At 32.0% G+C, this 14,875-nt stretch overlaps 1 protein-coding gene across 1 annotated transcript in view; it reads left to right on the plus strand.

Moving 5' to 3' along the window:
- The window catches only part of CFAP47 (cilia and flagella associated protein 47), a 931,170-nt gene that overhangs the window by 799,761 nt on the left and 116,534 nt on the right, over positions 1-14,875 (plus strand). Inside the window, exon 56 of the mRNA XM_074210630.1 lies at positions 13,838-14,009. Within this exon, the coding sequence (XP_074066731.1) occupies positions 13,838-14,009 (172 nt within the window). The remainder of the gene's footprint in view (positions 1-13,837; positions 14,010-14,875) is intronic.

The following is a 14,875-nucleotide window of genomic DNA, read 5'->3' on the forward strand; positions in this document are numbered from 1 at the left end:
TGATGTTGAACTGTATGTATTCCTGCATGGGAAGAAGATACTGATAAATCTTATGAACTTTCTCATTCATAAGAGCAGTTAGGGCATATATAGACAAGGCACAGGAAGGAGCTGAATATATTGGTATAATATAGTAAAAAAAGATGGAGTCATTGGGTGATAAAGGAAAGTACTGGAAGTAAGAGAAAGGAGAAGAAGAAGGGGCTAAGATATTTCACATAATAGTCAAGCAAAAGCTTTTACAATGGAGTGGAACAGGGGAAGACAAGGGAGAATGAGTGAGCCTTCATTCTCATCAGAAATGGCTCAAGGAGGAAATAACATATGCACTTAATAGGGTGAGGAAATCTAAACCTAGAGAAAAAATGAGAAGAAAGGGATCAGATAAGGGGGAATGGGGGGGAGGGAATGGGGGAGTAGATGATAGGAGAGGGAAGACTGGGAGAGGATACTCAGATACAACACACTTCTGATCAGGGAAAGGATGAAAGTAGAGAGACAATAGAATAAATGAGAGTGGGGAGAAACAGAGTGGAGGGAAATACAACTAGTAATAGCAACTATGGGAAAAATAGTGAAGAAATTTCTTTGGTGGACTTATGATAAAGAAAGCAATTCATCCCAGAGACAGAGCTGTTGGAATCTAAACACAGATTGAAGTACACTTTTCTTTCTCTCTCACTATTCTTGAGGTTTCTCTTATCTTTTTGGGGGAGGGGGGGTTATGTTTACTCTCACAACAGGATTATTAGAATAATATAAAATAAATAAACCAAAAAAAGTGAATGTGGCCTTCATCAGATTCTGAAGGATGGGGATAATATTGTCCAAAGCCAGTCTAATATGGTTGTCCTAGTTCTCTGAACTGCTGAGAGGAGCTGCTTCCATCAGAGTTGATCATCTCATAGTGTTGTTGTTAATGTATACATTGTTCTCTTAGTTTGAACTCTTTAATTTTTTTTATTTTTTGAAATTTGTCTAACATGTAAATATGTCTTATATGATTTCAAATGTATTATTGTTGTCATATTACTTTCCTTCTCAGGGGTGAGACAGTTTGGCAAGGACAATGAGAATCTGTAGCTCAAAAGAAAGGCTAATTTAAGAATCATGTGCACAGAGGTGGTAATTAAATCTAGGAGAGCAGATTAGGTTACAAAAATATAAGAAGTATACAGATGGAGAAGAGAAAAGAACAGGACAGAATGATTAAGAGAGTGTGATTTGATATGGGGAAAAAATATTAAAAGAGACAAAAGAGATGATTAGATAGGTGGAAGAACAGAAGAGAGTAGTGTCCTGAAAATCTAGAGAGAACAGAATATCAAGGAGGAGAAAATCATTAATAGTGTCAAAGGCTGTAGAAGAGCAAATTTAATGAAAACTAAGGAAAGACCATCAAATTTAACAACTAAGCATTCATTAGAAACTTTTGAGAGAGTAATTATAGTGGAAGGATGATGTCAATAGTCAGATTATAAAGGAATGAAGAAGGGAGAAAGATATTAAGAAAAGAGTGAGAGGAGAGTCAATGGAGGCATCCTGTTGAGGAATCTGGCTACAAGAAACAGAAAAAATAGTATCAGAGCAGGGATGGGGGCTTTGGAGGATGAAAGAAAATGAGTTTGGTTTGGAATATACTGAGATTAATATGTCCATTCAATATGTCTAATAGTTAGAGACATAAGACTAGATAGAAGAAGAGATATTAAGGACAGTTAAGTAGATTTGAGAGTCTTCAGTATAGACATGATAATTTAATCCAGGGGAGTTAATGAGATCATCAAATGAAATAGTATAGATGAAGAAAAGAGGGCCCAGAACAGAGCCCTGTGGGACTCCCAAGTTGAACTATTTCTTTGTCAAATGCCTCTCTGCATTCATGATTCACTACTGTTGTACTTAAATTTGTCACATTTTCTCTGATGACTTTCAGAATTTGTTCAAGGGAAAAATGTTCCCCTGATTTCATGAAATGTTTTCTTGGTATTGTTTTGTTGTTGATTGCTGTTCTTGCTGTTTCTGATATCCCCTTTCAGTAAGTCCATTATCTAAAAAACTAATGATAATGGGAAGTATACCAATGGAGGCTCATGGATGGTGGTATTTGAAACTACAGTCCCCCAGGGTAACCTCCAAAACACTTAAAGGAGAACTAATCTCTCTCTAAGAGAACCCTGTCTAAAGCATTTCAGAATGCTTTAGATACTCCTTTACAAAGGAGTATCACACATATATAATAACAAATTAAGAAAACTGTTGTTCAGTCTTTCAGTCTTGTCTGATGCTTTCACAATCTCATTTGGGTTTTTTTTTTTTACTTGGCAAAGGCATTGGAATGGTTTGTCATTCTCTTCTGCAGCCCATTTTATAGATGAAGGAAACTGACGCAAACAGTGTTAAATGACTTGCTCAGGGTCACACAGATAATAAGTACCAAGCATCAGGTTTGAACCCAAGTTGCAGAGATGTTGAATTTTTTTGGTAAAGAAAAGTTTACTCATCTGGTGATTATATCGTCTAATCATTTTTTATGCCAATTAAACCTCAATCCCTATGCCCTACTAATACCAACCTCATATATGCACATACAAATCCAATAATCCACTCTAGCACATAGTTAAATTCTCACATATAATGAAAATTACTAAAATATCCGTAGACTATGTCATAGAGATTCCACTGTGATGTCACCAAGATGATGATACTACTTAAACCACAAAGGGTCAAAGCAGGCAAAGAAAATTATGGACCAATAACCCTTATAAATATTAATGAAAATTTTTTGAATAAAATTTTAGTAAAGCAATTACAGCAAGTTATTAGTGGAATAATAATGATAATACCAAGATTAGGTAGAATTTATATACAAGAATCATTGAATATTAGGGAAGCAATCAGCATAATTGACCATATCAAAAACAAAATGAACAGAAATCATATGATTATCTCTATACTGAAAAATGCCTTTAACAAAATACAGCACCCATTCCTAGTAAAAACATTAGAGAGTATCAGTTGGGAAGTGAAAATCTACCAACTTTATTTTTGGAAACTCAGACTTTTTATAGCAAAAACTTATCTCAGGAATGACCAGTTAAGGGAGATCCAGTTTTACAATTTCCTGGGCAAATTTACAATATTTGTTCTTAGAAATTTGCATACTTGTCTATCAAAGAAACCTTTTACAACCACCTCTGGAGTCACAGATTATCCTAGGTCAGGGTTCACTGGTGAGCCAACAGATCTATCAAATGAGCAATAATCCACATATGGGGATGGGAAAAGTCACCAAGGTTATGGGAATATCACTCTCTGGGGCTGGCCCTCTACAAGAGAGTATTAGAATGAATGTAGTTTTCCTTTAAATGATAAACAGTATTTATCTTAAACTATCATCAAATACTATTATTCAATATTGTAAGAGAAATGTTAGCTCTAATAGAAGTAAGAAAAAAATGAGAAACAATTTTTATAACTAGTATTTTTGACAAAGGACTCATTTCTAAAATATACAGAGATATGAATCAATATTTTTTTGGAAAGCAATGGGGTTAAGTGGCTTGCTCAAGGCCACACAGCTAGGTAATTATTAAGTGTCTGAGGCTGGATTTGAACTCAGGTTCTCCTGACTCCAAGGCCAGTGCTCTATTCACTGTGTCACCTAGCCACCCCTGCCCCTCAAATTTCAAAGTAAAAGTTCTTCCCCAATTGACAAAGGTTATGCAAAGGCAATTTGCAGATGAGGAAATCAAAGCAATCCATAGTCATATGAAAAATTTCTCTAAATCACTACTTATTAGAGAAATGCAAATTAAAACATCTCTGAGGTGCCACCTCACACCTCTCAGACTGACCAGTAGGACCAGAAAGGATAATGATCAATGTTTGAAAGGATGTGGGAAATCCAGGGCACTAATGCATTATTGATGAAGCTATGAACTCATCCAACTTTTCTGGAGAGCAATTTTAAATTACTCACAAAGAGCAAATGAAAATGTACATACCCTTTGATCCAGCAATACCACTACTGGGTCTATACCCTGAAGAGATGATGAAAAAGGGTAAAAATATCACTTGTACAAAAATATTGATAGCAGCCCTGTTTATTGTGGCAAAGAATTGGAAATTAAATGAATGTCTTTCTATTGGAAAAAGACTTAACAAACTGTGGTATATGTATGTCATGGAACACTATTGTTCTATTAGAAACCAGGAGGGATAGGAATTCAGGGAAGCATGGAAGGGTTTGTATGAACTGATGTTGAGTGAGATGAGCAGAACCAGAAAAACATTGTACACCCTAATAGCAACATGGGAGTGATGATCAAACTTGATGGACTTGCTCATTCCATCATTGCAACAATCAAGGACAATTTGGGGCTATCTATGATGGAAAAGACCATCTATATTCAGAGAAAGAATTGTGGAGTTTGAACAAAGACCAAAGACTATTACCTTCAACTTAGAAAAAACCCATTATCTTATTATGTAATTTTGCTATCACTTATACTTTATTTTTCTTCCTTAAGGATATGAATTTTTTCTCATCACATTCAACTTAGATCAATGTATACCATGGAAACTATGTAAAGACTAACAGACTATTTTCTGTGGGGGGGGAGAATCAAGAATAGGGGTAAAATTGTAAAACTCAATAAATAAAATCTTTCTTTAAAAAAATAAAGAACAGAAGTAAGAAAAGAAAAAGAAATTGAAAGAATTAGAATAAGCAACAATCACATTATTTGCAGAAGATGTAATGGTATGCTTAGAAAACCCTAGGAAATCAAATAAAAAAACTGCTTGAAACAGCTAACAGTTTTAGCAAAGCTGCAGGATATAAAAGAAACCCACATAAGTCATCAGCACTTCTATATATGACAAAAAAAAGACCAACATAGGAAGAGAAATTCCATTTAAAGTAAGGTAGACAACATAAAATTCTTGGGAATCTACTACCCAGGATAAATCCAGCTATATCAACACAATTACAAAAAAAGACTTTTCACACAAAGTTAGATTTAAACATTTGGAGATCTTACTGTGAGGCCTATACACTCAAAACATCAATATAAAGTTCCCATATATTCACTAAAATTTTATAGCATATTTTTATTATTAAAGAACTGGAAGCAAACCCTATGGCTACAAATTAAAGAATTTGTGGTACATGAATGTAAAGGAATATTACTGGGCCCTAAGAAATGACAAACATGATGAATTCAGCAACATGAATATAAAAAACCTCATGAAATAAAGCAAAATAGAATAGATAATGATTATAAACAATGTAAATGGAAAGATCTCCCACTACAAAAAATCATCACTAAAGTTGAAGTAATAAAAAATGAAAAGCTTAGCCCAAAGAGAAGATATTAAAAGATACTTCCCCACCCTCCTATGCCTCAGTCCATGTGTATAAATTAATGTATAAGTGATAGATTTTCATAATATATTGTAAAGTTATTATTTTCTCTAGAAAAGAGGAGGAATATAAGGGGAAATCTAGTTAAGTTGTGTCAAACTCAAATAGAAATAAACCACTAAATCATACATAAGGATCCTGTCAGCTCCATATTGACTTAGAAAATGCTAACATTATCTATGTTCAATTATATTTTGATCTATTTTGTTAAGCAATTTCCAGCCAAAAGTCTGGGCCAATCTATGTAATAAAAAACAAGGGATATCAATAAACATCTGTTTTTTAAAAATAAGTTTTTGAGGGCAGGTGTTTTGTATTTTTCCCCCAGATTTTATCACAGTGCTTGTTACAAAATAAGTGAATAAATGTTTTTTTTCCATTTTTATAAAAAAGGAAGATCCAATATACAATAAAGTATCTATGCCAATACTTTTTTAGTAGTGACCTTAATGCTTTGTTCTACTAAAAATGAATAGGTCATTTTAAAGACTTTATTAAAAGTTGTTTTCATTTGAAATTCTTGAACTTTAAACAGAAGAACTAAAGAGCAAATAATATAGTGATAATAATTCTTAACTGAACAAGAGAAGAGCATATCTGTTCTTGACATGAAAGCCAACTAGATGTGTAATTTTGAGAATCTCCTTGCTTGTCTGAAATGTTATTTTGCCATAAGAAATTATGAAATTGGCAATTTCAAAGGAAATTGAGAAAACTTCTATGCACTGATGCCTCTTTGAGTGATCATTCGTCTAGGCAGCTAGGTATGAATGAATATCTTTACAATGAATACAATGAATAGAGCATGGACCTCGAGTTAGGAATATCTATGTTCAAATTTTGATATTAAACACATACTAGTGTGTGACCTTGATAATGTTATTTAACCACTTAAAGATTTCTCACCTATAAAACAGGGATATTAATAGAAACTATATTGCAGCACCTTCACCATAAGATTGTTGCAAGGATCAAATGACATATCTGTAAAGCTCTGTAGAGTCCCTGTTAATGAAAGACATAATGTGGATTCCTTAAGCAGTAAAAGTCAATAGTATGGCTATCCTAGCATAAATCTCCTATCAGTGAAAGCCATGAATAATGTAAACACAAAAGAGAGTGTACTGAATAGAGCACGACTAAGGCATGATCAGTTTATGTTCTCCCTATAGCTTTGTATTCCTGGAACACCAGCTTAAACACCCAGGTGTCTGGGACCCAAGCCCAGTGCTGTGTAGAGTGAACTCCAAAATATCAGCTAAACCATAGTAACATACTATTAATTTTGTCTGATTTGTATAATTATCATAGGATTCTGGAGGGGGAATAGTAGACTTTTCAGAGATCCAAATTGCAAGTGGTCATCCCAGATAGCCCCAGTATAAATATTCTACTTTGATTATTAGAAAATTTGAATAATTAAGCTTGAACTCCTCAGCCTTTTCCTTTGGTATTATATTAGAAGCCTTGTTTGGGGGAGCCTTGAATATCCCACTGTAGGGAATTTTGGGGAAAAACAACCTCTTGAGAAAGTAAGTGGCATATAGTAAGTGATTAATAAATTCTTATTATTTTTTCACATCTATTAATGAAGGAATTTGAACAAGATTATATTGTAGCTCTAACTCTACCTTTGTTAAAATTTCTCTACTCCAGAATCTTGAGGGAAATAATGATAATAAAAAGTGAGAAAGGAAGAGCTTAGTAGACCCATATCTCAAATTATGAATAAAAGTCTAATTGAATTGAAGTACAAAGAAAACATGAAATGCGTAAGTTTAGAATAAATACCCAGGTGTTCATATGTACACATGGAGGATTCATTCTGAGTTCGTATTGCTTTGATAACTATAATCAGACACACTATAATATATCTCTTAGGTGATGTCATTTTGCTCTTTTTTGATAATGAAGGACAAGAACCAACCAACCATGAATAATAATCACTAAAATGACTTATTAATGGTTAAGAAATGGAGAGGTCAATTAGTAGAATGATTCAGCTATTAAAAAAAGAAAAACATTTATTTACAATAGCCTTGTCTTTGATAAATCCTCCAGTCATAGCTATTGGGGTAAAAAAATCATCATTTGAAAAAAAATATGCTGGAGAAAATTGGAAAGAAGTGTGGCAAAAATAATGTGTAGACTACATCAAACTTCATGCCAAGATGTAAAGGATGCAATTATAAACAAATTAGGTGAACAAGAAAGAAATCCTAATATATAAAAAAGATAAGAGTCCATGAGCAATGAAGTGACAGAAAAAGGCCATAAAAAAGTAAAATGAGCAATTTATATTTTATAAGATTAAAAATCACATATAAATAAAACCATTAATTAAAATTCAAAGAGAAATTAAAGGGGGGGAAACATTATAGGAAGTTAATTTGATAAAAAGTCACATAACTAAAATAGTAATGAAACTTATTTAAATTTCTACTATTTAGCCTATAATTTAGGACATAAATGGCCCTGGAGGAGAAAATAAGGCTGATGACTTTTACAGCCCTCCCTCACTTAAATCAATTCACTTGTGTTTCATAGCATCATTTCCCTGATGTCATAATCTTCTCTGAGAACAAAGGACAAACAAACATAACAGAAAGAGTCACTAAATTGTGTATACACTTTGAACCAATGACTACTATGTATATGTCCCAAATCAAAGAAAGAGGAAAAAGATGTGTACAAAATATTTATAGTAGGTTTTTGTAGTAGCAAAAACCTGGAAGCTAAGGAATTTACTACTTAATAGGGGAAAATCTTTTGATGCTTCATTCTTGAAGAAGATGAAGACCAGGAGATGATGCCATGGGAAGCATATAAATTAGATTTGAGTGAGGGGGTACTGTGCTATGCCAGTCTCATTTCTTCTCCAAAGTCATCCAGATTCAGTGTTCAGATATGAATCAGGATGCCTGGAGATGACCCTGAATGTGAGGCAATTAGGGTTAAGTAGGAAGATTAAGGGGAAAAGCTCAGCAAACTTTTGTATATAAATCTAATTGTGTATTATTTTTTGGCATAAGAAATGATAAAATAGACACTTTCCAAGCTGAGAATAAATGTGGACTATACTAAGCATAACTAAAGGAATAATTTATACAATAGCAACAATATTAACTTTGTAATACTCAAGAAATCTGATTGCTACAACAACCTAACATGATCTAAATGGCCATTGGGTCATATATGTTACTTTCTTTGTAATGGGGAGTAATGGAGGATGAGATATTCATTTTTGGATGTGACCTATTCAGGAATTTGCAGGTGCTATATCCAATGTTCTACTGGTTTTACTTTGCATCAGTTCATATGTCTTTCCAGGTTTTTCTGAAAATATCCTGCTCATCATTTCTTATAGCATAATAGCTTTCCATCAAAATCACATCCCACAACTTATTTAGCCATTCTCCAATTGTTGCATATCTCTTCAATTTCTAATTCTTTACCACCACAAAAGTGTTGGTATAAATAATGTCATAAATATATTGCTGTAAAATATAAACATTGAAGGTCTTTTTCTTTTTTCCTTGACTTCTTTGGGATGCAAGCCCAATAGTGGTGCATTGCTGGATCAAAGGGTATACACAGTTTTATAGACCTTTGTGCATAGTTACAAATGGTTCTCCTGAATTTGAATTATTATAACTATTCATATTCCCTCCAGCATTTGTCATTTTTTTTTCTGTCATGTCAGTTAATTTGATAAGTGTTTGGTACTATATTTAGAGTTCTCTTTATTTATATTTCTCTAATTATTAGTTACTTAGTTTATTTTTATGTCACTTGGATAGTTTTGATTTCTCCATCTGAAAACTACCTGTTTAGATACTTTGACTATTGATCAAATAAAGAATGACTCTTATTTTTTATGTATTTGGCTCCATTCTCTACATATTTTTGAAATGCTATAAAATTTTCCCTAGTTTCCTGTTTTAGTTTTAGTTTTGACTGCACTGGCTTGGTGAAAAATTTTGTTAACTTTAAATAATCAAAATTATCCACTCAATTTCCTGTGATCTCTATTTCTTGTTTGATCATGAAATCTTTACTTATCCATAGAGTTGGCAGGTATTTTTTCTATACTTCCCTAATTTGATTATGTTTTCTTCTAAATTATGTACCCATTTTGACCTCATCTAGTTATATGGTGTGAGATGTTGGTCCAAACCTGTTTTTTTTTCCAGATTTCTTTCTAGTTTTCCTAGAAATTTTTCTTAAATAGTGAGTTCTTACCCCTAAAAGTTTGGATCTTTCAGGTTTATCAAGCAATAGATTACTATGTTTATGTCCTCTACAAATTATGCTCCTAATTTATTGCACTGATCAATCATTCTATTTCTTATCCAGTACTGATTTCTTTGATGAGTTCTGATTTATAATATATTTTGAAATCTGGTTTTGCTAGGCTACTTTCCTTCACATTTTGTTTCATTTATTACCATGATATTCTTGACCTTCTGTATTTTTCAGATGATTTTTTCCTAGCTCTGTAAAAAAATTATTGAGTAATGTGTTTGGTGTGGCACTAAATAAATTAAAGTGAAATTACTATTTTTATTATATTGACTCAACCTATCCATGAGCTATTATTATTTCTCCACTTGCTTAATTCATTCTTTATGCATGTGAAAGTGTTTTGCATTTGTGTTCATATAGATTTTTACTATGTCTTGGCAGGCAGATTTCCTAATATTTTATACTGTTTGTAGTTATTTTAAATGAAATTTCTCTTTTTATCTACTTCTGATGGGTTTTATTAGCAATATTTAGAAATATTGATGATGTCATGTGAGTTTATTCCTGTCAGTTTTCTAAAGTTGTTTCTTGTTTTTTACTTGATTTACTGAAGTTCTCTAAATATACCATGATCTTATCTGCAAAGAACTATACTTTTGTTTGCTCATTTCTTATTCTAATTTCATCAATTTATTTTTCTTGTCTTATTGCTATAGCTAGCAATTCAATATTGAATACTAATGATGATGATGATAATGCATACCCTTGCTTCCCCTGTGAAGAATTCTTTATGTCAAATTCTTGCCACCTATTTAAATTATAGATTCAGTGGTAGCTTATAGTTTTATCCACTGAAGATCTTCCTCAGACTAAGTACTTGAATTTAATTTGCATTTCAATAGACTATCTAGCTCCTTAATCCTTTCAGAAGTTTTAATCTTGGCTCCTATGGAGACAATTAAATTTCTTTTAGATCAGGCAACCAATATCATCTTCCAGCACTAACATTATACATTCTGGGAACTTTTTCTTTCCTGTTTTCCGTGCTGATACTTCTTAATTGATTAATTGATTTTTAGGAAGCTTGAGAGTAGAAATAAAACAAAAGAATTTTTATATTGCTCCTATTTGAGATTCTATTTCTTTTCTAGTTTAAACAAATAATTTAGAAAATTAATTTTAAAACTATGAGATATGTAACATATTCTTTTGATATAATATAGTTGGTGGAAAATTTTTTAAAAAGTCCAATAAACTTGATTGAAGAAAATGTTGCACATGTCTATCCAAGGTTATCTAATATAATAGCAGTGATTAAAAGATTCTTACATTCTAGTTTCCTCTTGTGTAAATTATTCTGTTAGTCAAAAACATTGGAACCTTTACTATGCAAGTTAAAATAAGATATATATATATGTATATGTATGTATATATATATATATATATATATATATATATTTATATATATACACACACACTTTTGAAATAAGATGTTTAGGGGTGGCTAGGTGCACAGTGGATAGAGCACTGGCATTGGAATCAGGAGTACCTGAGTTCAAATCGGACCTCAGACACAATAATTACCCAGCTATGTGGCCTTGGGCAAGCCACTTAACCCTATTGCCTTGCAAAAAACTAAAAAAAATAATAATAATATGTTTAAAAATGTGCCTATTTTCAAGAAACTTATTGACTCTTCAGGGAGATTTCAAATACCTGTAAGGCAGGATACATTAACTATATAAATAGAGGAGTTGTGGATAGTCTCATATTGTAGGCTGAAATGGTCAGTGCTGACCTCTCCAGAGAGATGAGACATGTCCTGGATCCTAAAGGGAAAAACAGAACAGGGCAAGAAGAAAGTATAGGAAAATTTAAGTATGAGTTAAAATGTTGCTCCCTGGGGAAACTTGAGGAATAAGAGGAGAGAATATTAAGAAATATGGGGGAAAGGGTTTTTTTTCTCTTTATTCTAAGAAAAGGTCTTGAGTGACTATGAAATCTTTTTCTTTTCAAAGTTATAACCAAGCTATATTTTAATTTCTCTAATGAGACCTGAAAATGACATAGGAATCAGCAAAGTATAATGAAAAGTAGATCTGAAATCCAGAGAAATTTGGGTTAATATTCCTCCTTTTGCCTGTTTAGTTTCATTATTTTTAAAATGGATTATAGTACTACATCAAATGGTTATTATGAAGTTCAGTTTAAGATATTTTATGCTAATAACTTTGTTTAATTGATTTTAGGGTGATATATACATATATATGCATATATTATATTTATATATCATCCACGGATGTGTACATATGTGTGTATGTGTGTAAAAACAATTACTAAACGTTGTACTAGGAACCAAGAATACCTAAGTTCAAATCTGACCTCAGACAGTAGTTGTGTGATTCTCCGTGAATCATTTAATCCAAATCAGCCTCAGTTTTCTGATCTGTAAGAGATAATAATAGCATCTACCTCATCAGAGTATGGTGAGGAAAAAAATAATATTTATAATTTGTTATTCAGGTATTTTTAGTCATGTCCAACTTTTCATAACTCCATCTATTGTTTTCTTGGTAAAAATACTGGAGTGGTTTGTGATTTCCTTCTCCAGCTCACTTACAGTTGAAGAAACTGAGGCAAACAAAGTTAAGTGATTTATCCTAGGACACACACATCTAGTAAGTATCTGAGGCAAGAATGGAACTTCAGAAGATGAGTCTTCCTTATTCCATGTCCAGGCCCAGTGCTCTATTGAGTCATATTTAAATACTACTACTACTACTACTTCTTGCTCCTATTCCTCTTCTTTTCTTTCCCTAATTGCTTCTTCTTCAACTCCTGTGTACTATACCATTCATATAAAACATCTTAAGATTCTGTGTGCCCCAGAGTTCTGTCCTGGGCTTTGCCTTGGCTTCTCTCTTCATATGCATTTTGGTTGATTTCATCAGTTCCCATTAATTCAATGATCATCTTCCTAATCCTAATATCAATTATTCAATACTCAGCAAGTATTTATTAAATTAAATTATATTTTATTAAAATCAGGCACTAAATTAGATGTTTAAGATGCAAAGACAGAAATGAAATTGTTTCTGTCTTAAAGTTCTATATAATTTATAGTCTTAAAGAAACTGCCCAGCCACAGATAGATTGAGAAAGTTGTCTAAGGTTTAGTCAGTACTTAAATATGGGTTGAAACAAGATATCTATCTATTATCTCAAGCTGTGCCTCATAATGTCCTCACTAGGATCATTACATCTATATACAGGTATATAAAATATTCAAGTAAGTAATATTACAATATTTGAATGAATGATATTGTTAAATGTTAATTGAAAAGTGACATGAGTAGCAAGACAGCTGTTAATTTTCATTAAGAGAAGGGGTTTTGTTATTGGGAATTCTTTAAATAGGGATAATAACATTTACCTCTCAGGGTTGTGAAGAGAATCAAATAAGGTGATTTATCTATAGCCTTTCAATAACCTTAAAGCATTAGGTAAACATTAGCTATTTTAACTCACACTGTAGAAATATAATAATAAACTAAGGTTAATTAAATCACAGTTCATGAAAATATAATAATAAATTATTTTATCAAAGTGATTTATAATAATGCCATAATAATATGTAGTTATGAAAGTTGAGGAAATATCAACATATAAGTGCATATATGTGATCATATATGTATATGGGGCAGCTAGGTATTGGATAGATCAGCAGGTCTGGAGTAATGAAAATCTGAGTTCAAATCCAGTCTCAGATATTTACTGGTTATGTGACTTAGTTCAGTTACTTAGGTTAGCTAGTCACTTAACCCTGTTTCCTTTTGTTTCCTCATCTGCAAATAAGTTAAAGAAGGAAATAACAGACTACTCTAATGTATATTTGCCAAGAAAACTCCCAATGAGGTCACAAAGAATCAACAACTGAATCATTTGAATGACAATAAATGGTAAATTTTTGTGTATGCATAATATATAATGCCAAAATCTTGTCTGTGCCAATTAGTTTGCTGAGATAAGATTTTTCTCCTCATTTTGCATGCTATCTCTTTCCTCTGTCATCATACATGGTGTTGAAAATATTGTAGCTTCTGAAACATTTGTTTACGTAACTGAATTGGAATAATGTGCTTTGGTTGATCTCACTTTTTCTAGATTTGCCTGAAGTACATGAATTTCAATATGAAATTCAATTTGAATCTGAACTCATGAAATCTAACTTGGAATCTTGTATTGGATTATATCTGGTCAGTAAAGAACGAAATATAGAAAATGGAGTTATAGTGCTAGTCTTCAGTATAGTCTTTACACCAAAGAAACCAATGAGGTAAGTCTATTCTCCACTTTTGTTTAAAGAATAAAAGTTATCTATATTTTAAAACTATGTGAACTTTTTTTGTTCTTGTGAATTAAATATGTTAGGATTGTTTTATGTCTTTAAAGTGAGTTTTAAGCACTACAACAACACTCCCCTCAATAATGCTGGTCAGAAATAGCAAAGTTTATGGACTATTTTCAATTTATATATTGAACTCCCCTGTCTGCTGCTGGACTTGTTGCTATATTTATTCAATCTTATCTTGTTCTCTAAGTTAGTTACAATTGTATATTTCCTCATTAATTAGTAAAAATTTCCTCATTAATTAGTAAAAATTTTAATAAATCTCTCATTCAACTAAGCTCAGAAATCTCACAATCAAATGTTATTTAATAAACAGCAGAAACTTCATTTTCCAATAGGTTTTATTCAACTCTGTATATATTAATCTCCCTAGATTAATATAACTAATCTATTTAATCTCCTCTAATTAAATAAATATTGAAGTCACTGAATATTGACTATTCACATTGAAATCAATAATAAGAGACCTTGAGGATTATTTATATTTTATATGTGAGTAACAATTATAAGTACACACTCAAAATTCTAACTGTAATAGATGATTTCATGTATTTAAAAAAAAATCCCACACAATTTAGTTCAACAAAGTCCCTTCATGAGAGTTATCAGTTATTTTTACAAGTTAATAGTTAAAATTGCTATTTCTCCTTTCTTCTTGAAGAGGACCATAACAACAGGGAGGTGATGTCAAATGAGTTGGAGTTAAATGAGGCAGACTAAGCAGTCACTTCCCCTAACTTTTTCCTCTGAAGCCATCTAGGTCCAATAGCAAGATATAGATCAGGGGGACT

This window comes from Macrotis lagotis, chromosome 1, assembly GCF_037893015.1.
Source record: "Macrotis lagotis isolate mMagLag1 chromosome 1, bilby.v1.9.chrom.fasta, whole genome shotgun sequence".
NCBI classification, from domain to species: domain Eukaryota; kingdom Metazoa; phylum Chordata; class Mammalia; order Peramelemorphia; family Peramelidae; genus Macrotis; species Macrotis lagotis.